Here is a 23,409-nt window from a genome sequence, read left to right on the forward strand (position 1 = left end):
CTTCCCGGTAAAAGTAGGTCTTAGACAGGGATGTGTAATGTCACCATGGTTGTTTAATATATTTATAGATGGGGTTGTAAAAGAAGTAAATGCTAGGGTGTTCGGGAGAGGGGTGGGATTAAATTATGGGGAATCAAATTCAAAATGGGAATTGACACAGTTACTTTTTGCTGATGATACTGTGCTTATGGGAGATTCTAAAGAAAAATTGCAAAGGTTAGTGGATGAGTTTGAGAATGTGTGTAAAGGTAGAAAGTTGAAAGTGAACATAGAAAAGAGTAAGGTGATGAAGGTATCAAATGATTTAGATAAAGAAAAATTGGATATCAAATTGGGGAGGAGGAGTATGGAAGAAGTGAATGTTTTCAGATACTTGGGAGTTGACGTGTCGGCGGATGGATTTATGAAGGATGAGGTTAATCATAGAATTGACGAGGGAAAAAAGGTGAGTGGTGCGTTGAGGTATATGTGGAGTCAAAAAACGTTATCTATGGAGGCAAAGAAGGGAATGTATGAAAGTATAGTAGTACCAACACTCTTATATGGATGTGAAGCTTGGGTGGTAAATGCAGCAGCGAGGAGACGGTTGGAGGCAGTGGAGATGTCCTATCTAAGGGCAATGTGTGGTGTAAATATTATGCAGAAAATTCGGAGTGTGGAAATTAGGAGAAGGTGTGGAGTTAATAAAAGCATTAGTCAGAGGGCAGAAGAGGGGTTGTTGAGGTGGTTTGGTCATTTAGAGAGAATGGATCAAAGTAGAATGACATGGAAAGCATATAAATCTATAGGGGAAGGAAAGTGGGGTAGGGGTCGTCCTCGAAAGGGTTGGAAAGAGGGGGTAAAGGAGGTTTTGTGGGCGAGGGGCTTGGACTTCCAGCAAGCGTGCATGAGCGTGTTAGATAGGAGTGAATGGAGACGAATGATACTTGGGACCTGACGATCTGTTGGAGTGTGAGCAGGGTAATATTTAGTGAAGGGATTCAGGGAAACCGGTTATTTTCATATAGTCGGACTTGAGTCCTGGAAATGGGAAGTACAATGCCTGCACTTTAAAGGAGGGGTTTGGGATATTGGCAGTTTGGAGGGATATGTTGTGTATCTTTATACGTATATGCTTCTAAACTGTTGTATTCTGAGCACCTCTGCAAAAGCAGTGATAATGTGTTAGTGTGGTGAAAGTGTTGAATGATGATGAAAGTATTTTCTTTTTGGGGATTTTCTTTCTTTTTTGGGTCACCCTGCCTTGGTGGGAGACGACCGACTTGTTGAAAAAAAAAAAAAAAAAAAAATTCTGTGGCCCTAATTTTCTGTGTATTTACACAGATTGCTCTTAAACATGATATATACACTGCATCTAGCCATCCCCAGTGTTGGTTTTGGGGATCTGACAATATCAAAATTTTTATTGCTGCCTGTACGTTTTCAGTATTTTGTATTTTTAAAATTTTGATAACTAGGGTTAATGAATAAGAAAATACTTATTGCTCAATTGGTATTAAGTAACCCAGGGAGGTTAAATATTAAATACCAGTGCATTTACTTTTGGATGCTGCTTTTCATGATTTGGAAAAGGATCCTGAGGCAGATGCCTCTGACATCCTGCTGTTGAGAATGTTGCCTCCAATTCCTTCATAACATTTATCAAACTACAGTGGACCCTCGACATTCGATACTAATCCGTTCCTGAGAGCTATCGAATGTCGAAAATATCGAAAGTCGAATTAATTTCCCCATAAGAAATAATGGAAATCAAATTAATCCATGCAAGACACCCAAAAGTATTAAAAAAAAATTTTACCACATGAAATATTAAGTTTCATGCAATAGAATAATTACAATAACAATAGATTAATAACAGTAGAATAATTGGCACTTACCTTTTAATGAAGATCTGGTGATGATGGGATGGGAGGAGGGGAGTGTGTGGATGGTGTTAGTGTTTAGAAGGGGAATCCCCTTCCATTAGGACTTGAACTGGCAGCCTCACTATGCCTTACCACACTGTGTATGCCACTATGATTCTTAAATCTTTCAAACCAACCTTTGCTGGCCTTAAATTCACTTACATCACCACTAGTTGCAGGCAATTTCTTTACCAAATCATCATGCACTCCGACACACGCACTCCACTTTCGTACTTTGCAATTATCTCTTTCTTCATTTCAATTGTCATTAGCACCTTTCTTCTCGAAGGGTTGGCACTAGAAGCTTTCTTGGGGCCCATGGTTACTTATTTTGCAGAAACAAGCACCAAAAACAGTGATAATATGGATAATATGGAATGTACTGAATGTATCCTTAGATGCGCGCACACTGGCTGGCTTGTAAACACTGGCACACACGGGGCAGTTCAGGCCACACGTGGACACGTCTTGTACGAATCGTATCGAATGTCGATGCCATCAAATGTCGGGGGTCCACTGTAGTCGGGTTCTTCAGTCCCTGTTACATCTAGACTTTCTAAACTTATGACAACATTTTGGTCCAACTTGGACCATGAACAAGTCATATTAGCAAGTCACACTTGTTAAAGGACTTTCTACATTAGACCTTTTGTTACTTGATGCTGCTAGCAAACCAGCTGCACACTGTTCTTGAACTGCTGAATTCTCTGAGTTTCTTTCAGTTCACTCTCGGTATTATCAAGGTTTGTTTTACATGGCTTCTGCTGCACTGGCATTGAAGAAGTTGTTATATCAAGGGGTCTAGAAATGTACTAAATATTGAATTTCAATTGGTGGTTCAACCCTCAAGCTTAGTTAACATTTACTCAGAGCTAATAGTGTGCTACCCAGGCCTGAGAATCTTGGATCACCCAAAGCTTTTTTGATGAAATGTTTCAAATATTGTACTTTAGGTAGTATTTCTGAGACCAGACAGTTTCTCTTTGATGTATAGCTGTTTTGTGAAATATTTTCAAGAATATAACTTGGCAATAAGTTTCCATTTATTGCCCTCAAATGATGGAAGGTGTGTTGTCTTAGCCAAATGCACTGCATTAAAGAAGTCCTGTTTCATTTTGTTCTTGAAGGGACTAAGTTTGCCTCTGGCTAGAAGAGTGAGAGTTAGTCACTATTTGCCTATAGTTAGCAGTGATTTTTTTTAGTCTACTCCAGAATACAAACATACAGTGGAACCTCAAATTTCGAACGTATCACTTATCCAACTCTTCGAAAATAGAACCCTTTTTTTGAACCAGCTTTGTCCCTATTAACGAACTCGCCCCTATTTTTGAACTGCTGGGTACCGGACCTATCTGGCAGCCCACTGTCTGCGTCCCCACGCAGGTGCCGTGAGCCAGTCTGGTTTTGTTGATGCTTGAGTGAACACTAACCTGTGCTCTCATTCAAACATTTTACGATTATTTCATTATGTTTAGTGCTTGTACGACTGTGAAATAAGCTACAGTGGGCCCAAAAAACTTGCTAGTGGTACCCCTGTGGTAAAGAAAGTGAGAAATGCTATACATGTGAAGTAGGAAATAATACAGAAGTGAAATGATGTCCAAATGTTTGTGGAGAAGTACCACCCTGAGCAAGCTGAAACAAGCCATCTTTGCAATAAGTTCAGTGACAGAACCATGTCCCATTTTAGGGAAATCTTAGAGGCACCAGTGGACAGTTATTTTGTGAGACAGGGGTCCAGTGACTCAAGCTGGTCCTAGTGGCATTAAAAAACAGAAGGGAAGTAACCCCAGAGAGAGTTTTGATACCTGAAGTCCTCATGGAGGGTAATTGTCCTTCCAAACACTAACCCCAACTCCCTCTCTCCTCCCTATCTTCCAGATGCCATCACCAGTCTTCAATAAAGGTAAGTAAAATGTTATTTTATATATTTATTTAAATCTATTAATACATAATGGAACACTATATTTGTTGTGTGTATGTAAAACTATAATTAATCTCTATAAAATGTATTTTTGGGGGAATATTTTTGGGTTTCTGGAACGGATTAATTGTATTCCCATTATTTCTTATCAGAGATATTGCTTCGCTTTTCAGACTTTTCAAATTTAGGACTTACTCCTGGAACGGATTAAGTTCGATATTTGAGGTTCCACTGTATATAATATAACCACTTGAAGTGTATGTAGACAGCATGGCAAACTGTTGTTACTGTCCCTTCAGTTCCTTTGACAATATTGGAACCATTATCCCATGCTATCAGATGAATTTTGGAAGCTGGTACAGGAATGCCTAAGCATACGTAATAAGGCAAACAGATTACTGGAATTTATATCAAGAATTGTAAGCAACAGATGTCCAGCAGTTTTATTACAGCTTTATACATAATTGGTAAGGCCTCACCTAGATTATGCAGCTCAGTTCTGGTCTCCATATTACAGAATGGATATTAATTCGTTAGAAAACATTCAGCGTAGAATGACTAAATTAATACATAGCATTAGAAATCTTCCGTATGAAGAATGATTGAAGGCCCTTAAACTACATTCACTTGTAAGACGAAGAATGAGGGGCAAAGCCTTGAGTAGTTTCAAATTTAGGTTGGATAAATTCATGAGCGAGAGGGGTTGGATTTGAGTGGGTCTTGCACGTGAGTAAATAGAATTATCAAAGCTTGAGTGGATAGCATTTATTTTGTTAGTGGGTTGGATTTGTGAAGGACCTGCCTAGTATGGGCCAGCAGACCTATTGCAGTGTTCCTCCTTTCTTATGTTCTTATAAGTAACTCCTCACAATCATGAGGTAGAGTATTAACATATAATTTTTTATGCATTTGTAACAATAATAATTTTAAAAATATCAGCTGGTATTGGCAACTTGAGAGAAAGTGCAAAATAAACTCAGTGAAAAACAGTGTTGTTGTGGGCACAATAAGAGAATGTTGTACCAACATTTGTGGAGTCCAGACTGTTTAACACTACTACAAGATATCAGAAACATTGCCAGAACAAGTGTAGAAGTTTTGAAGAGAAAATTGAATATGTACCTCTGCCAAGTGTCAGATCAACCAGGCTGTGTTAGATACAGTAGACCGTTATTTAGCACGGTAGTTACGTTCCTGAAAATGCTGTGTTAGGTAGAGATCATGTTAAATGAACTGAAGAACTTATGGGAAAAATAGGGTTACATTCCTGGGAGCCCCCAAAAAGCCAAACAAATTTTTTTTAGACCAACAGATCTTACAAAAATAAAAGTGAACATGTAATTGTAGTTCATTGTTGTGATATATTACCGCTTATGACTACAAATGCAATAGAAATAATAGTATTTCTTACCTTAAATTGTGGGTAATGTTGTGTGTGGATGATTGTGTGTAATGGTGTGTGTGGATGATTGTGTGTAATGGTGTGTGTGGATGATTGTGGAGAGAGTGGATATGGATGGTGTGGCCCTACTGGGCTGAGGTAGATGGTTGTTGGTTGTCAACAGAAGTGGATGGTAGAGGTTCTGGTACTGAAGTCGATGGTTGTATTGGAGTGTGCATAAATTCTGTAATGGTTCTCTGGGCTGTTTTACCCTGCATTGCATTATACAGCTGATGGTAAGGCATCATCAGCTTGTCTAGACCCCATTTCAAAGCACTGCTTCTAGGTTTGTCAGGGTCCTCTTCAGTGAAAAAGTCTGCAACTTTACCAATAATATGGAACTGTTCACGTAACTGCTGCAATGTTAACTGTTTTTCTTCAGATTCTTCTTAATCATCATCTTCTGTTATGTCCCTCCCTTGTACCTGTGCATCGAGCTTTGCTAACATTTCCTCTGGACTCCTGTCTTCATCATCATCATCTAAGAGCTCATTCACATCATCTTCATTCATATCTTCAAAACCATCACCTGGTAATCTCCTTGCCAGCTGAACAATTTCCTGAACCTGACTCTCAAGCAAAGGGAAACCAGTGAAAGAATTAATCACAGAAGGCCATAACTTTCCCCAGCCTGCATTTAATGTTGATTGGGGCACTTCATTCCATGCACTTCTAGTATAGCTGATAACATCTGCAATGTTAATTTTATTCCAGAAGCTTGGTACTGCCAAGTTGGAATCAGAGTCCATTGATGCAGCTAGTTTTTTAATAACTTTTTTTGTGTAGTTACATTTGAATGACTTAACTCCCCGATCTAGTGGTTGTATTAAAGATGTTGTAGTTGGAGGTAAAAATACAACTTTTACATGTGGGGTCACATCCAGCAAAGCTTGTGGATGAGTATGGGAATTATCAAGAAAGAAGAGAGCCTTGAATGCAAGGTTCTTGCTGTGCAGGTAAAACTTGACTTTAGGAATAAAGTGATGCTTAAACCAATCAATAAATATTTCCTCTGTCATCCATGCTGACTGGTTTGACCTCCAAATTACTGGTAAGGTGTTTTTATCTATACCTTTCAACGCACGAAGATACTTAGAGCGGTAAATAACCATGGGCTTACACTTGAAATCACCTGATGCATTATCGCAAAGGAGCAAGGTGAAGCGGTCCTTTGCTGCCTTGAAGCCCGGTGCACTCTTCTCTTGCTGACTGATATAAGTTCATGTTGGCATTTCTTTCCAAAAAACACTTCTTGTCAGCATTAAACACTTGATGTGGCTCATAGCCACCCTCAGAAATAATTTCCTGCAATTCAGCAGGAAAATTACTTGCTGCTGTATGATCAGCTGAAGCACTTTCACCAGAAAACTTAATGTTATGTAACTTATTATGCAACTTAAAGGTGTGGAACCAGCCTGTGCTAAACACACACTTTTTCAGGCCTTCCTTTCTTATCACACACTGCATTAAACAACTGTAAGGCCTTTTCCCTAATTAAGAGGAAATTAAGTGGTGCACCTTTCTTTGTCTTTTGTTCAATCCACTCAAGCAACAAGTTTTCTGTTTTATTTACTTGTTGGGACCCATGTGTCATTCTTTTCATGAGATGACATCTTGGGTTATTCATTACACAAGCTTATATATTCGCCTTGTTCTTTTTAATTGTACAAACCGATGCTTCATTAAGGCCATAGTCCCTCACTATATCCACCACATGTGGATCACGTGTGGTGGATATAGTGACAGGGAGAATGGCAGTAGGCCCCCCCCCCATTGACTCAATGGTATAACCCACCGCGGGTGACCGGGCGCTCAAAATTTTTTCCCCACCTGCGAATCGTGTTAAATTGATCATACGACGTGTTATATAAAAATGTGTCGCAATTCTTCACAAACAACGAGGAACTGATCAGAGACATAACAGTTTCCAAAACTATTTACTCTGATCATAACATCATAGAGGTTCAAACTAGTATTAACTCAGGGGTAGGAAACTGCATCACTAAAGTTAGATATGGGATGTTCAGTAAGTTTAATTTTAACAGCCATAGAATTAACTGGGAAAAAATAAACCAAGAGCTATCAGACATACCCTGGGAATCAGACATGAGCACCCTAAATTCCCACCAGTGCCTAGAGAAGCTGAATACAGAAGCATACAGAGTATGTATGAAACATGTACCATTGAGGAAACCCAGAGGAAGATCAGATATAGAGAGAGCGTAGGAGATGGCACAGAAGAAGAAAACGGGTTACTGAACTGCTTAAAAACACAAATATGCTACAACAGAGGAAAGATAGACTTAGCAGAGAGATCACTGAATTAGAGCAAAAACTTAGGATGTCATACCTTACAGAAGAAGTACAAAGGGAACAAAAGGCCATACAGGATATTGCAAGAAACCCAAAATATTTCTATTCCTACACAAAATCCAAGCTAAGAACTACCTGTAGAATTGGACCACTACTGAGAGGAGACTCGTATACTGACGATGAACAGGAAATGAGTGAAATCCTAAAAGAACAGTATGAGTTGGTGTTCAGCAACCCACTAAATGACAGCAAGGTAGAAAATGCAGAAATATTTTTCACTCCAGAAGAAGGCTGCACAGACCAACTAACTAACTGACATTAGTACAAATCCCATAGATTTCAAAAAAGAAATGGAAAACATGCCCACTCACTCAGCACCTGGACCAGATTCATGGAATGCTCTATTTATAAAGAAGTGCAAAGTACCACTAGCACGAGCCCTCGGTATTCTTTGGAGAAAGAGCTTAGATCTAGGTGAAATACCGGAGGCCTTAAAGAGTGCAGACAGCTCCTTTGCACAAGGGAGGTAGTAGAGCACTAGCTAAAAATTACAGACCAGTAGCCCTAACCTCTCACATCATAAAAATCTTCGAAAGAGTGATGAGACAGCAGGTTACAAATTTCATGGACAAGCACAAACAACATAACCCGAACCAGCATGGTTTTAGAGCAGGACGATCATGTCTATCACAGCTGCTGAACCATTATGACAGAATTACGGAGGCACTGGAAGACGACCAAAACGCAGATGTGATTTACACAGATTTTGCAAAGGCGTTTGACAAATGCGATCATGGAGTGATAGCGCACAAAATGAAGGCCATGGGCATTACGGGGAAGGTAGGCAAATGGATTTTCGGTCTCCTAACACAAAAAGTAGTAGTGAACAGGGCAAGATCCAGCATCAGCGAGGTCAAAAGCTCAGTGCCCCAAGGCACTGTCCTGGCACCTCTGCTGTTCCTCATCCTCATAGCACACACACACAAAAACACCCCGCACACTTTTGTATCATCATTTACAGATGACACTAAAATAAGCATGAAAGTCAGTACGGTAGATGACACTGAAAAAGTACAGGAAGACAAACAGGCTTTTCCAGTGGGCAGTGGAAAACATGACGTTCATTGGTGATAAGTTCCAGCTGCTTAGGTATGGAAAGAATGAAGAACTCAAAAGGAGAACTATATACAAAACTCAAGAGGGTCACCAAATAGAACGTAAGGAACACGTAAAAGACCTAGGAATAATTATGTCAGTGGACCTTTCTTTTAAAGACCATAACAAGACAGAGATCACGACAGTCAGGAAGATGACTGGGTGGGTATTGAGAACTTTCAAAACGAGGGAAACACTGCCGATGGTGACATTCTTCAAATCGCTAGTGCTCCCTCACTTAGAATATTGCTCAGTGCTGACAGCCCCATTCAGGGCAGGAGAAATAGCGGAGCTGGAACAAATACAGAGATTGTTTACGGCTCACATTGAGCCAGTAAAGCACCTAAACTATTGGGAACACCTGCAAGTCTTGAACATGTACTCATTGGAGCAGAGGAGAGGTACATGATAATATATACCTGGAAGGTACTAGAGGGATTGGTCCCAAATCTGCACACTGCCATAACAACATACTGGAGTGAGAGATATGGGAGGAAGTGTAAATTAAACCCAGTGAGGAGCAGGGGTGCGGTGGGGACAATAAGGGAACACTGTATCAACATCCGGGGTCCCAGACTTTTCAACATCTTACCAGAAGATATCAGAAACACTGCTGGAACAAGTGTTGAAGCCTTCAAGAGGAAACTAGACAAGTATCTTCAGGTGCCAGATCAGCCAGGCTGTGATGGATATGTGGGACAGCGGGCCTCCAGCAGCAACAGCCTGGTTGACCAGACGAGCACCAGATGAGCCTGGCCCATGGCCGGGCTGAGAGAGTAGATATACTCTCGAAATTCTTCAAAGGTAAAGGTAATGTGCTATACTCAAATCGTGCCAGATAAACTCGTGCTAAATGACGGTCTACTGTATATGGGTTAGTAACCAGTAGTAACACTCTGGTTGATTAGGCAAGCACCAGACAAGTCTGGCCCAGGATGGAGCTGCAAGAGCAGGAAAACTCCCAAAAGCCTTCGAAGATGTCAAAGATCATTCTTTTGATATCTGTCTTGCCCCAGGTGTGATGATAGTGCAATATAAATAACCCTCTTTACCTTAAATTCAGTGCTCAGCCTTTAGAGATCAAGCACTATTTCTAACCTCAAAAACTCTAGTCTTGTGTACCAGTTTTTCCCAAATCTCATCTTAAATGTTACTTTGCTCACCAAAAATCACTCATCTCCACTTTGAGTTGTATGACCCCTATGGGTTTAGCACTTAATTATGATTGTAATAATCCACTTACACTAGTCTAACATGCTCACACATACCTGCTAGATGCTCGTGCTTCTATTATTCAGAACTTCCTTCACACCCCCCAACCCTTCTTGGTATATCCCTAACCCTTCCCTGTATCCATCCTGGATATATACACTTTTAGTCAACCTATTCTTCTCAGTCTTTTCTAAATGACTAAACCATCTCAGCACCTTCTCCTTCACTCTGAACTATATTTTAAGTACATACCATTACACCAGCTAATTTATGCACTCCTTAGTCTCTGCTGCATGTCATTCATGCCTCATTGATCTCAAACATATTACTATCATTGCCTCCAGTCCTGCTCACTGCAACACTCAAAGACAATGCCTTACATTGGTACATTCTCCTTTTTGCCTATTTTGAATAACGTCTTTCTGCAGATGTCTTGACTACATATACTTTTTTTTTTTTTTACGTAATTTATGATTCACTGCATCTTTCATACACCCATCTGCCAAATCCACTCCAAATATCTTATTACTGAATATTCATTCTCTCTATATTGCCTAAAATCTGATTTCCAATCTTTCATTAACTAAACTTTTTTTTTTTTTGCAATTGCAAGTAATAACCTTTCTCTTTTCTCTGTTATTATTGGTAGTAGTAATGTACAGTATTATTCTTCAAATAAATACTTAGGTCACAACTTGCAAGAGGTAAACAGGATCAGTGGCACATTCATGACTGTCAATATGGTAGATGTTCACTCTGACATCAGGTATAAACTCTTTTATTAAACTTTTAATATTTGGAATCAACAGAGTACAAGGATTACATTAATGTATTATTTCTCAGGTTGAAAAATAACATTTGACCTCTTGACCTAGTTTAGAGGTCACGGTATGACCTGTGAGATATGACAAAAATTTTTTTAATTAAAAAATAAAGACTTTTAGCACCTAATTTCTTTTTGCCATATATTACTTAATAATCTAATTGCCAGGTACCTGAAGAGGAGGAAGAGGAGCCCCCACCTCCTCCTATAGCAACGAGACCAGAACGTACAAAATCTATTTACACTAAACCTGTTGAGGATGAAGCTAATGCAAATGGAGCTGCTTTGGATAGCAACCGCAATCCTCAAGCTACTAGTACTACCCCAGTGCCTACACCAGCACCAACACCACCCATAACAAATACAAGGTAAGAATATTAGTTATATTTTACATAACATTTTCAGACTAGCCTACAGAGGTGCTGATTCCCATCACTAATACCTGGTAAATGGATAGGCATCCATGCAAGGCTATCATTGACCATTTGTAAAGCAGGGGCCAGAATAGTATGCTTTCTTTGTCAGTATTCACTGGTATCATTGAAGATAGTATAATATAGCAATTATAAAACCAATGTAAGAGTGATTTAATTCATCATCACAAGATATTGTGTACAGTGGTCCCTCAATTATCGTCCTTAATCCGTTCCTGGAAGTGGGAATATTATCGAAATAGACTGTTTTCAAATCAATTTTCCCCATAAGAAATAATGTAAATACAATTAATCCGTTCCTGACACCCAGAAGTATTAAAACAAAAAATTTTTACATGAAATATAGATGTAGTACATAAACAATACAATGGGACATGATGAATGAAACAACAGCATAACACTTACCTTTATTGGCGATTCTTCTTAGTGTATGGAAGACTGGAGGAGGAAATCCCCACTAGCATTAGCACAGAACATGAGTGTCAGTCTGTCTTTCTTAGGCTTGTGTCCTGGCAGTGCCTTTTCTTCCTGAGTAATGTAGGTCCTCTTTGGCATTTTTTTCCAAAAGAGACCTGTTTCCGCACATTTGAACACTTGTTCAGGTTTCAGTCATTCAGCCTCTATGTACTCCTTGAATTCCTGCACATATTTTTCAGCTGCTTTTTGGTCCGAACTGGCAGCCTCACCATGCCTTATCACACTGTGTATGCCAGTATGCTTCTTAAATCTCTCAAACCAGCCTTTGCTGGCCTTAAATTCATTCACATCACTAGTTGCAGGCAATTTCTTTACCAAATCGTCATGCAACTGCCTAGCCTTTTCCTGCTAATTGTTTTTATTTATTTATTTTTTATTTATTTATTTAGTAATTTAAGCATACATACAGAGGTACAAAAAATACAGGTAAGAGCAGCATGCCAAAGCCACTTATATGCATAGCATTACGGGCTGGCTTAAAATTAACTTAAGATTAACTAAGCAATGATGAAATCAGTGATAAAACATTATTGTAAACAGATAACTATAAAGCACAAATGAGTATTACAAAGACAGGTCATATGGTTGCTTGCATTGCTGTACATTCAGTCGAATGGAGTATTCTGTTAGGTAGTGTATTTAAAAAAATAATAAAGTTAGATTGGGTCCTAGGTTTAACATTTGTGTGATATAATTGTGAGTAACATATAGGATATACAATTTATAAGGTTCAGTTATTCAGTATTTATTTGGTTTTGAGTGAGTAAGTGATCTTTGAGAAGAGACTTGAATTTATAAACAGGTAGTGTTTCTTTTATATTTACAGGTAATGAATTCCAGATTTTAGGGCCTTTTATGTGCATTGAGTTTTTGCATAGCGTGAGATGGACACGAGGAACATCAAAGAGTGATCTGTGCCTTGTGTTATGGTCATGTGTTCTGTTGAGGTTGGCAAGGAGATGTTTGAGGGGAGGGTTAGTATCAGAGTTAAGTGTTCTATGTATGTAATAGGTGCAATAATAAGTATGGATGTTTTGTATGGTTTCTCGTTTATCCACACCAATAATAATTTCTCAACATCTTCGAGTACTGGTGATCTCATTTTTGTCAGCATATTTACCCCCTTTGCAACAACAGCTTCCTTGATTTCCTTTTAATTGGCTGTGATGGAAGATATGGTTGTACGGGATTTGTTATACATCCTGGCCAGTTCGCCCACACGTACACCACTTTCATATTGTTCAGTGATGTTTTTCTTAAATTCAATCGTATTTCTCACTTTCTTTACCAAAGGCTTGGCACTAGGAGCTTTCTTTAGAGCCATGGTAGCTTATTTAGTACTTGCAAGCACTAAAATGAATGGAATAGTATTATGAAATATTCCGTATGAACACGTGAAGGGACCGTCGCTCACTGGTAAACAATGGCACACTGGCTGGGAAGGGAGGCAGAGGCGGCTCAGAGCCGTGAGTACACGTCCAGGACGAAGGACGATTAGCGAGTTAACGGACCATTTGTGAGCCAACGTTTAGACGAAATAACGCGACGATTTCCGAAATGGACAACTTTCAGGCCGGACAATTATTGAGGGACCACTGTATTACCAAACCTATTATCATTTTATTTATCCCTTGTGGGTTTAGTACTTATTTTTATTGTAATATTTTATTTGCCAACAAAAATCACAACAATATTATAATTCTTTATACTAATTTGTGAATTTCCATTGCTTATCTGTGATGTGCAACTGTACTAAAGGAAGATGAGAGATATTTTTTCTTTACTTCAAAGAACAGTCTCCTGCCAAAGCAGGACGACAAAGAAAAATACATTCATCATTCATTCAGTCACTGTCTTGCCAAAAGTGTGCATACACCACAATTCAGATTACCCTCCAACTGCACCATCACCTCCCTTCCTGCAGTGTGCCTGCACTCTGAAGGAAGCAGGACTAAGTCCAGCTACCTGGTTTCCCTGAATCCCTTCATGATAGTTACTGTTTTTTCATTGTTTAAATATACCGTAGTTAATCTCAGTGGATGTGGATTTTTCAACTTTTTGTAGACCATATACAGTATGGGGAAGTGGAACAGATTTCTTCCTCCATAAGCCATGTGTGTTGTAAGAGTCGACTAAAATGGCAGGAGCAAGGGACTAGTAACCCCTTCTCCTGTATACATTACTGAAGTTAAAAAGAGAAACTTTTGTTTTTCTTCTTGGGCTGTTCCAGAAGGTTGGCCGAAAACCAAAGTAATATTTCCCATAAGAAATAATGTAAATCCAGTTAATCCATTTCAGATACCCAAAAATATTAACAAAAAATACATTTTATTGAGAATAACTATAGTTTTACCTACAGAAAACAATGAGAAATAAATATAAATGGCTAATTTTAATGATAAATGAACATTACATACCTTTACTGAAGACTCTTGTTGGTGAGCAGTATTTATTTGTAGTCCCAGATGGACTACATCCCAGGTGTATACCTACCGGCTTCATACATCGACATAACATGCTCATTACCATCGACATAACATGCTCACTGAGTTTAATCGTTTCTAACAACTACGTTTAGATGTCATCATAAACAAAGGGAGAAGTAATGAATAATTCATGCCTAGAATTGTAAACAAAAGCCTTGTGTAAAGGGCGGTTACTGGACCAACACAGATTCATGCACTTTCTCCTCTGAAGCTGGACCAGAGAAAACGTAATGTTTACCCTCCACCGACCCCTCGATAGCATATAAACATTGCATGTTTATATGCCATGTAACTTGTTTCTTATATATGTAATTTTGAAGAAAATATCGTAGATGGATATATGAAAATGTCTGTATTAACCCAACCCAAAAGGGTTCTTTCAGGTACACAGAAGTAAGATTAGGGACAAGATATGCCCACTTAAGAGTAACTCAGGTCAGATCACTGACAGTGATAAGGAAATGTGTGAACTTTTCAGCGCTTACTTCCTCTCAGTTTTTACTCAGGAAGATACTAGCGAAATTCCAGAAATAATAAGTAATGTAGAATAGGACGATAATAAACTATGCACGATTAGGATAACTAGTGACATGGTCCTCAGACAAATAGAGAAATTAAAACCTAACAAATCCCCAGGCCCTGATGAACTGTTTGCAAAGGTTTAAAGGTATGTAAAGAGGAACTTAATATACCTTTGGCTAATCTTTTCAATATATCACTACAAACTGGCATAGTGAGAGACAATTGGAAAATGGCAAATGTAATACCTATTTACAAGGCAGGTGACAGGTCCTTAGCTTTGAACTATAGACCAATAAGCCTTACCTCCATAGTGGGAAAACTTATGGAGTCAGTAATTGCCGAGGCAATTCGTAGCCATCTTGAAGGGCATAAATTGATTAATGAATCTCAGCACAGTTTTACAAAGGGGCATTCCTGTCTTGCAAATTTAATAACTTTTTCACTAAGGTATTTGAGGAAGTAGATAATGGTATTGAATATGATATTGTGTATGTGGACTTCAGTAAGGCTTTCGATAGAGTTCCACATCAGAGGCTATTGAGGAAACTTAAGGCACATGGAATAGGAGGAGAAATTGTTTCCTGGGTAGAGGCATGGCTGACAAATAGGCAGCAGTGTGTTTGTATAAATGGGGAGAAATCAGAATGGGAGCACATCACAAGCAGTGTTCCACAGGGGTCAGTGTCGGGCCCCTTGTTGTTCACAATTTACGTAAATGACATAGATGAGGGAATAAATAGCGACATAAGCAAATTTGCTGATGACACCAAAATAGGCTGTCCAATTCATTCTAATGAGGACATTAGAGCACTCCAGCATGATTTGAATAGACTGATGCAATGGTCGAAGAAGTGGCAGATGCAATTTAATATCGACAAATGCAAAGTTCTCAGTGTTGGACAGGAAAATAACCATGCCACATATAAACTAAATAATGTAGATCTTAATTTTACTGATTGCTAAAAGGATTTAGGAGTTCTGGTTAGCAGTAATCTGAAACAAGACAACAGTGCATAATTGTTCACAATAAAGCTAACAGAATCCCTGGCTTCATGTCAAGAAGTATAAATAATAGAAGTCTTCAGGTTTTTCTTCAACTCTGTACAGTGGACCCCCAGATTAAGTCATCGGAATAAGTAATATTCGGAATAAGTAACGTTTTTTCATCAAAATATTGGCTCAGTGAACGTCACTGAATTCGGTACAAGTCATTCGTCTGGAACGTGTCCGCGCGTCCTGAGCACCCCCGACACTCCATGTACAGCCAGTGTGCCATTGTTTACCAGCCAGTGAGGATGATCCCACGCGTTCATACGATACATTTTGTATTCCATTCTTTTTAGCGCTTGTAACTGCTAAATAAATCACTTTGGGCCCAAAGAAAGCTTCTAGTGCCAGCCAGCCCTTTGGTAAAGGGCTAAGAGAGAGGGGAGAATGTGCCTTTTTCAGTGATTCTGCAACATGTATGATACTAATGCAGCAGGAGTCGATAAAGGCTATAGCGCCAGCCAGCGATAAAGTGTAGCAAGGAAGTTATTAAGCGATTAATCGATAGAAAAAGGACAGCACGAAAGTGACTCCTCCATTGTTGTTGGAGGTATGTAAGGCTACTGACTAACACCGCCGCCTCTGCTGCCGCCTTCATCACCACTATGTAAGGCTTATCTTTCAGTGTCCCTTATACACCCAACAACAAACAACACACCACCACTCATGACATTCTGAATGCCACATTTTATTCACTCTAGAGTATATTCATGTGTCTATGTTATTAATATTGTTTATGTCATATTAGATTAATTGTGCTAGATAAATAAGCCATACAGCTGATATTAGTGTCATATTGAAGGACTATCTTGTCCTGTCTCCCAACACAATTCCTAACATACGCCAGAAACAGACCTCTCTGGAACACTTTTTTGAGTGACAAGGGTCCAGTGACTCAAGCTGGTCCTAGTGGCATTAAAAAACAAAGAAGGGAAGTAACTCAGGATAAGGACTTGGTACCTGAAGTCTTTATGGATTGGGATTTCCCTTCCAAACAATTGTAAACTCCTCCATCCTCTCCTCTCCTCCCACCTTCCATACATCACCATGTCTTCAATAAAGGTAAGTGTGATGTTGTTATTGTTTTATTCTTCATGTATCATTATTTTCTGTGTAGGTAAATGTATATTTCAAGTAGAAAACATTTTTTTTTTAATACTTTTGGGTGTCTGAAACGGATTAATTTGATTTCCATTATTTCTTATGTGGAAAATTAATTCGGAATAAGTCAGATTCGGGATAAATCACCGTCTCTGGAACGGATTAATTACGTAATCCGGGGGTCCACTGTATGTGTATATCTTTGGTTAGGCCTCATTTAGATTATGCTGCACAGTTCTGGTCACTGTATTACAGAATGAATACAAGTGCACTGGAAAATGTACAAAGGAGGGTGACAAAGTTGATCCCATGTATCAGAAATCTTCCCTTTGAGGACAGACTAAGGGCCCTGAATCTGCACTCTCTAGAAAGGCATAGAATTACGGGGGATATGATCGAGGTGTATAAATGGAAAACAGGAATGAATGAAGGGGATGTAAATACAGTGGACCCGCAGTTAACGATATTAATCCATTCCTTAACCGATTTTATCATTTTCCGAATTAATTTTCCCCATAAGAAATAATGGAAATAAAATTATTCCGTTCCAGACACCCAAAAGTATTAACAAAAATAATTTTTTTCACAGAAAACTGAGATATGCAGAATAGATATTTATTAATGTACATTAATAATTCATAAAATGACACCTTTATTGAAGACTTATCGATGAGTGATGAGATGGGAGGAGGGGAGAGGATGAAGGTGAATTATTGTTTGGAAGGGAAATCCCCTTCCATAAGGACTTAAGGTAGCAATTCCTTTTCTGGGGTTATCTCCCTCCTTTGTTTTTTAATGCCACTAGGACCAGCTTGAAAGTCACTGGACCTCTGTCTCACTAAAAATCTGTTCACAGATCTCTGTTTCTGGCATGTCTTTAAGATTTCCCTAAAATGGGACACAACATTGTCATTGTAAAAGTCACCAGCATGGCTTGCAATAGCTGTATCAGGGTGATGTTCATCCATAAAGGCTTGCACCTTTGTCCACATTGTACAAATGTCCTTAATTGTTGAAGAAGGCAACTTTCTCCATTTCTCTTCCCCCTCCTCTGAAGCAATTTTCTCAGCTGTGGTCTGTTGCTGTTGCAGATGCTATGCAGCTCGTCAGTGGTTAGCTCTTTATCGTCATCTCCACCAACACTTCCACATCCTCGCCACTAACCTCCAACCCCATGGACTTCCCCAGTTACACAGTAGATTCCACAACTGGTATAGGCTCCTCAGGGTTAGCCCCAAACCCTTCAAAATCCCTCTCTTGTACACATTCTGGCTATTTTCCTGTACAGTCCTGCAAGTCACTCCCTCCCAAGCCTTACCTATAAGGCTTATGCAACCGAGGATACTGAAGTGTTCTTTCCAGAACTCTCTTAGGGTCAATTCAATGTCGGAGGTCACTTCAAAGCACTTTTGAAACACTGCTTTGGTGTACAGTTTTTTGAAATTTGAAATGACCTGCTGGTCCGTGGGCTGGAGGAGAGGAGTGGTGTTAGGAGGCAAAAACCTGACTTTTATGAAACTAAACTCCCCCACAATTCGCTCTTGCAAGTCTGGAGGATGAGCAGGAGCATTGTCTAATACCTGGAGGCACTTGAGATCCAATTTATTTTCCAGGAGGTATTTTTTCACACTGGGGCCAAACACTTGATAGAACCAGTCGTGGAAAATGTCCCTAGTGACCCATGCCTTACTGTTTGCCCTCCACATCACACACAAATTAGACTTGACAGCACTGTTTTTCTTGAACACACTGGGAGTTTCAGAGTGATACACCAGTAAAAGCTTCACTTTGCAATCCCCACTAGCATTACTACAAAACATGAGTTAGCTTGTCTTTCATAGGCTTGTGTTCTGGGAGTGCCTTTTCCTCCTGAGTAATGTAGGTCATGTTTGGCATTTCCTTACAAAACAGGCCTGTTTCATCACAATTGAACACTTGTTGGGATTTGAATTTTTCAGCCTCTATGTACCCCTTAAAGTCCTGCACATATTTTTCAGCCACTTTTTTGTCAGAACTGGCAGCCTCACCATGCCTTATCACACTGTGTATGCCACTACAATTCTTAAATCTCTCAAACCAATGTTTGCTGGCCTTAAATTCACTAACATCAGTACTAGTTCCAGGCATTTTCTTAATTAGACCATGCAACTGCCTTGCCTTTTCACATATAATTGACTGTGAAACACTATCTCCTGATAATTGTTTCTTGTTGATCCACACCAACAACAGCCTTTCCACATCTTTGAGTATTTGCGATCTCTGTTTTGTAAGCATATTACACCTTTCACAACAACAGCTTCCTTGATTGCCATTTTGTTGGCCAAGATAGTAGCGATGGTTGAATGGGGTTTATTATACAACCTGAAGATTGAGACACTACATTATACAACCTGGCCAGCTCGGAGGCACACACTCTACTTTTGTACTTTGTGATTATCTCTTTCTTCAACTCAATAGTATTTCTCACCCTTTTTACTACAGGGTTGGCACTAGAAGCTTTCTTTGGGCCCATGGTGGATTATTTAGCAGTTACAAGCACTAAATACAATGGAACAGTACAAAATGTATCGCATGTACGCGTGGAATCGTCCGCACTGGCTTGTAAACAATGGCACACTGGCCACACTGGAGTGGCCGGGCAGCCCGAGCGGCTCAGGCCGTGCGGACACGTTCTGGATGAATGTCCTTAACCGAGTTTTTTTATCGTTAGCCGAGCCAATATTTTGGTGCAAAAACGTATCTGTATCCGATTTTATCGCTATCCAATGGCATCGCTAACTGAGGGTCCACTGTAGCATGCTAAAAATATCTAGCCTAGACAGGACTTGCAGCAATGGCTTTAAGCTGGAAAAATTCAGATTCAGGAAGGATATAGGAAAGGACTGGTTTTGTAATAGAGTTGAGGACGAGTGGAACAAACTCCCGAGTACCGTCACAGAGGTTAAGACGTTGTGTAGTTTTAAAAATAGGTTAGATAAGTACTTGAGTGGGTGTGAATTTGACCTGACTAGCTTGTGCTACTAGGTCAGATGCCATGCTCCTTCCTTAAGTGAACGTGACCTGACCTGACTAGGTTAAGGCATTAGCTAAAGCCGGTAGGAGGATTGGACCTGCCTCGCATGGGCCAGTAGGCCTGCTGCAGTGTTCCTTCTTTCTTGTGTTCTTATGTAAAATAAGACATTTAATGTGCTCAAGAGTGATTATTATTACATACTATTAGTATCATTACTATGGCATTAAGACTAGAGGGACACTTTTAGTGAACGAGTAACACAAGCATGTTTATATACTATGTAACGTGTTTCTTGTATAATTTTGAAGAAAATATTATAGGTGGATTAATGAAAATGTCTATATTAACATAAAATAAGACATTTAATGTGCCCAAGAGTGAGTCACGAATGTATGAGTGGCCCCAACGATTTCTAAGCAGATGTACGAAACCTGGGGGAAATTTTGCTGAAAAAAGTGCTTGAAATTTGAATTGTATGATTTCCGCACCGGCCGAAACCGGGGGTCCACTGTATATACGGTATAATTGCTTTTTCTTTTCTTTTTACTATTTTGGTCTAAGGCTATGTATAATGAATATTTAAAATATTGCAATTATTTTAGAGTACAGTGGACCCCTGGTTTTCGGCTGGTGCGGAAATGGTGCAATTCGGAAATAGAGCACTTTTTTTGGCAAAATTTTCCCCTGGATTTCATTGATCTGCTCAGAAATTGTTGGTATGAGACGCGTCCACCAGCCCACGACACCACTACCTCACGCATATCACACTCATTCTGCATCTTTCTCTTTTGAGTTAGGAATACTCTGTGCATTCATCCATTTTTTTTTCTTTATTTTTTAGTGCTTCTTTATTGTTATTGTGCTTCTTTATTATTTTTGTGCTTCTTTATTGTTTTTGTGCTTCTGTTGTTTATTGACTGAAATAAGCCACCATGGGGCCAAAGAAAGTTCAGAGTGCCAACCCTTTGATAAAGAAGGTCAGAAACATTATAGAATTCAAGAAAGACGTTATAGCAAAATATGAAAGTGGCGTATGTGTGGTGGAGCTCGCTAGGATGTATGGGAAATCTACATCAACAATCAGTTCCATCCTGTTGAAGAAAGCAGAAATCAAGGAAGCTGATGTTGCGAAAGGGGTAAATATGCTAACGAAATAGAGGTCACAAACAATCGAGGATGTGAAGCTGTTGTTGGTGTGGATCGAGAAACAATTAGCGGGAGATAGTGTTTTGGAGGGGATAATTTGCGAGAAGGCATGGCAGTTGCATGTGGATCTCAAAGAAAATTCCGGGAATTAGTGCTGCTGTTAGTGAATTTAAGGCCAGCAAAGGCTGGTTTGACAGATTCAAGAAGCGAAATGGCATACACAGTGTGGTAAGGCATGGCGAGGCTGCAAGTTCTGACAAACATGCTGCTGAAGCATTTGTTGATGAATTCAAGGGGTACGTAGAGGCTGAAGGATTCCTCCCCAACAAGTGTTTAGTAGTGACGAAACAGGCTTCTTTTGGAAGAAAATGCCAAAGAGGACCTACATCACACAGGAAGAAAAGGCACTGCCAGGACACAAGACTATGAAGGATAGGCTAGCTCCTTTGTTCTGTGGTAATGCTAATGGGGATTTCAAAGTGAAGCCTTTACTTGTGTATCACTCTGAAAATCCTCGAGTGTTCAAGAAAAACAGTGTCATGAAGAGTTGAGTGTGTGTGATGTGGAAGGCTAACAATAAGTCATGGGTCATGAGGCTAATTTTCATTGAGTGGGTCGATGAAGTGTTTGGCCCGAGTATGAAGAAATACCTCCTGGAAAATAATTTGCAACTAAAGTGCCTCCTGGTAATGGACAATGTTCCTGCTCGTCCTCCAGATTTGGAAGACCTATTGTTTGAGGAGTGTAATTTCATCTCAGTGAAGTTCTTGCCCCCTAGTACCACTCCTCTCATCCAGCCCAGGGACCAGCAGGTCATTTTAAACTTCAAAAACTACACCAAAGCAATATTTCAAAAGTGCTTTAAAGTAACCTCGTACACTGAATTGACCCTAAGAGAATTAATCACTTCATTATCCTCAATTGCATAAGCCTTATAGATCAGACTTGGCAGAGAGTGACTTCCAGGACAATGAACTCTGCTTGGAGAAAACTGTGGCCAGAATGTGTCCAAGAGAAGGATTTTGAAGGCTTTGAGACTGACCCTGACAACCCTATGCCTGTTGTGGAATCTGTTGTGGCTTTGGGGAAGTCCATGGGGTTGGATGTAAGTGGTGAGGGTGTGGAAGAGTTGGTGGAGGACCACAGGGAGAGCTAACCACTGAAGAGCTGCAAGACCTTCAACTGGAGCAGCAACAGACCTCAGCTGAGGATGTTTCTTCAGAGGAGGAAGAGAGGGGAAAAATGTGCCTTCTTCAGCAATTAAGGACATTTGTGCAAAGTGGAGTGAGGTGCAAAGTTTTGAGAATTATCACCCTAACAGAACTGTTGCAAGCTGTCTGCAACATGTTCAATGACATTGTCTTATCCCATTTTAGGCAAATCTTAGAGACGCCAGAAACAGGTCTCTCTGGACAGATTTTTTGTGCGACAGGGGTACAGTGACTCTTAAGCTGGTCCTAGTGGCATTAAAGACAAAGGGAAGTAACCCCAGAGAGGGCTTTGATACCTGAAGTCCTTATGGAGGGGTATTCCCCTTCCAAACAAACTCTCCTCCCTCTCCCCTCCTCGCCTTCTTCCATATGCCAGCAAGTCTCTTCTATAAAGGTATGTAACGTTTAACATTAAAATTAGTGCTTTATATTTATTTATCATTATTTTCTGTATGTAAAACTATTCTTTAAAAGATTAATTTTTTTGTGAATATTTTTGGGTGTCTGGAATGGATTAATTGGATTTACATTATTTCTTATGAGAAATATTACTTCAGTTTTCAGCCATTTTGGATTTAGGCCAACCTTCTGGAATGGATTATGAAAACCAGGAGTCTGCTGTATAATATTAATCAAAACGTGGAAATTATTCACATTTTTTACTTTACTGGGTTAAATATACCTAGTGTGTTTTGTGGCTGAATTCCACTGTTAGTATCATAAAACTAATAAATTTGGACTGAATGAGTCATCTTTGAGCCACTTGCACACACACTGTTTGCTGGTAGAGAAACTGGTGGTGGAACAACAGCTGGTTTCTTTGTTCACTTTTGCTAGTGAGGATGGCACAGTCATCCCCTGGGTATTAAACCATGATTAATTGTGTGTACCCTGCTGGTCTTAGATTTTTTCAAATGTATGAATAGATGGAAAATGCAGAGAGTTGTCCAGAGGTAAAAATTGTTGGTAGATGGCAGATTTGTGGGTATGAAAAATGGTGCGTATTAGTACCAGCATCTGCAAACTAGTACGTCATACACAGTACCAGCACCTGCATACCAGTATGTCTGACAAAGTTAAAGGGTTAAACAAAATCCATTATGCAAAACTTAAAATGAAGTGGTCATAATGCCCATTCTTGGATTTCAGAAACCTTTTACCACTGATAAGACACCTGAGGTGTCATCAGTGGTAAAAGAT

The 23,409-nt window shown here is 39.5% G+C and overlaps 1 protein-coding gene across 6 annotated transcripts in view; it reads left to right on the top strand.

Annotated features, from left to right (window-relative positions):
- Positions 1-23,409, top strand: part of Pak (serine/threonine-protein kinase PAK 3-like protein) — a 100,274-nt gene that overhangs the window by 41,547 nt on the left and 35,318 nt on the right. For all 6 annotated transcript variants that reach the window (XM_070090558.1, XM_070090557.1, XM_070090559.1 and 3 more), the window contains one exon: positions 10,941-11,140. In XM_070090558.1, the coding sequence (XP_069946659.1) occupies positions 10,941-11,140 (200 nt within the window). The remainder of the gene's footprint in view (positions 1-10,940; positions 11,141-23,409) is intronic.

This window comes from Cherax quadricarinatus, chromosome 32 (genome assembly GCF_038502225.1).
Source record: "Cherax quadricarinatus isolate ZL_2023a chromosome 32, ASM3850222v1, whole genome shotgun sequence".
Classification (NCBI taxonomy): Eukaryota; Metazoa; Arthropoda; class Malacostraca; order Decapoda; family Parastacidae; genus Cherax; species Cherax quadricarinatus.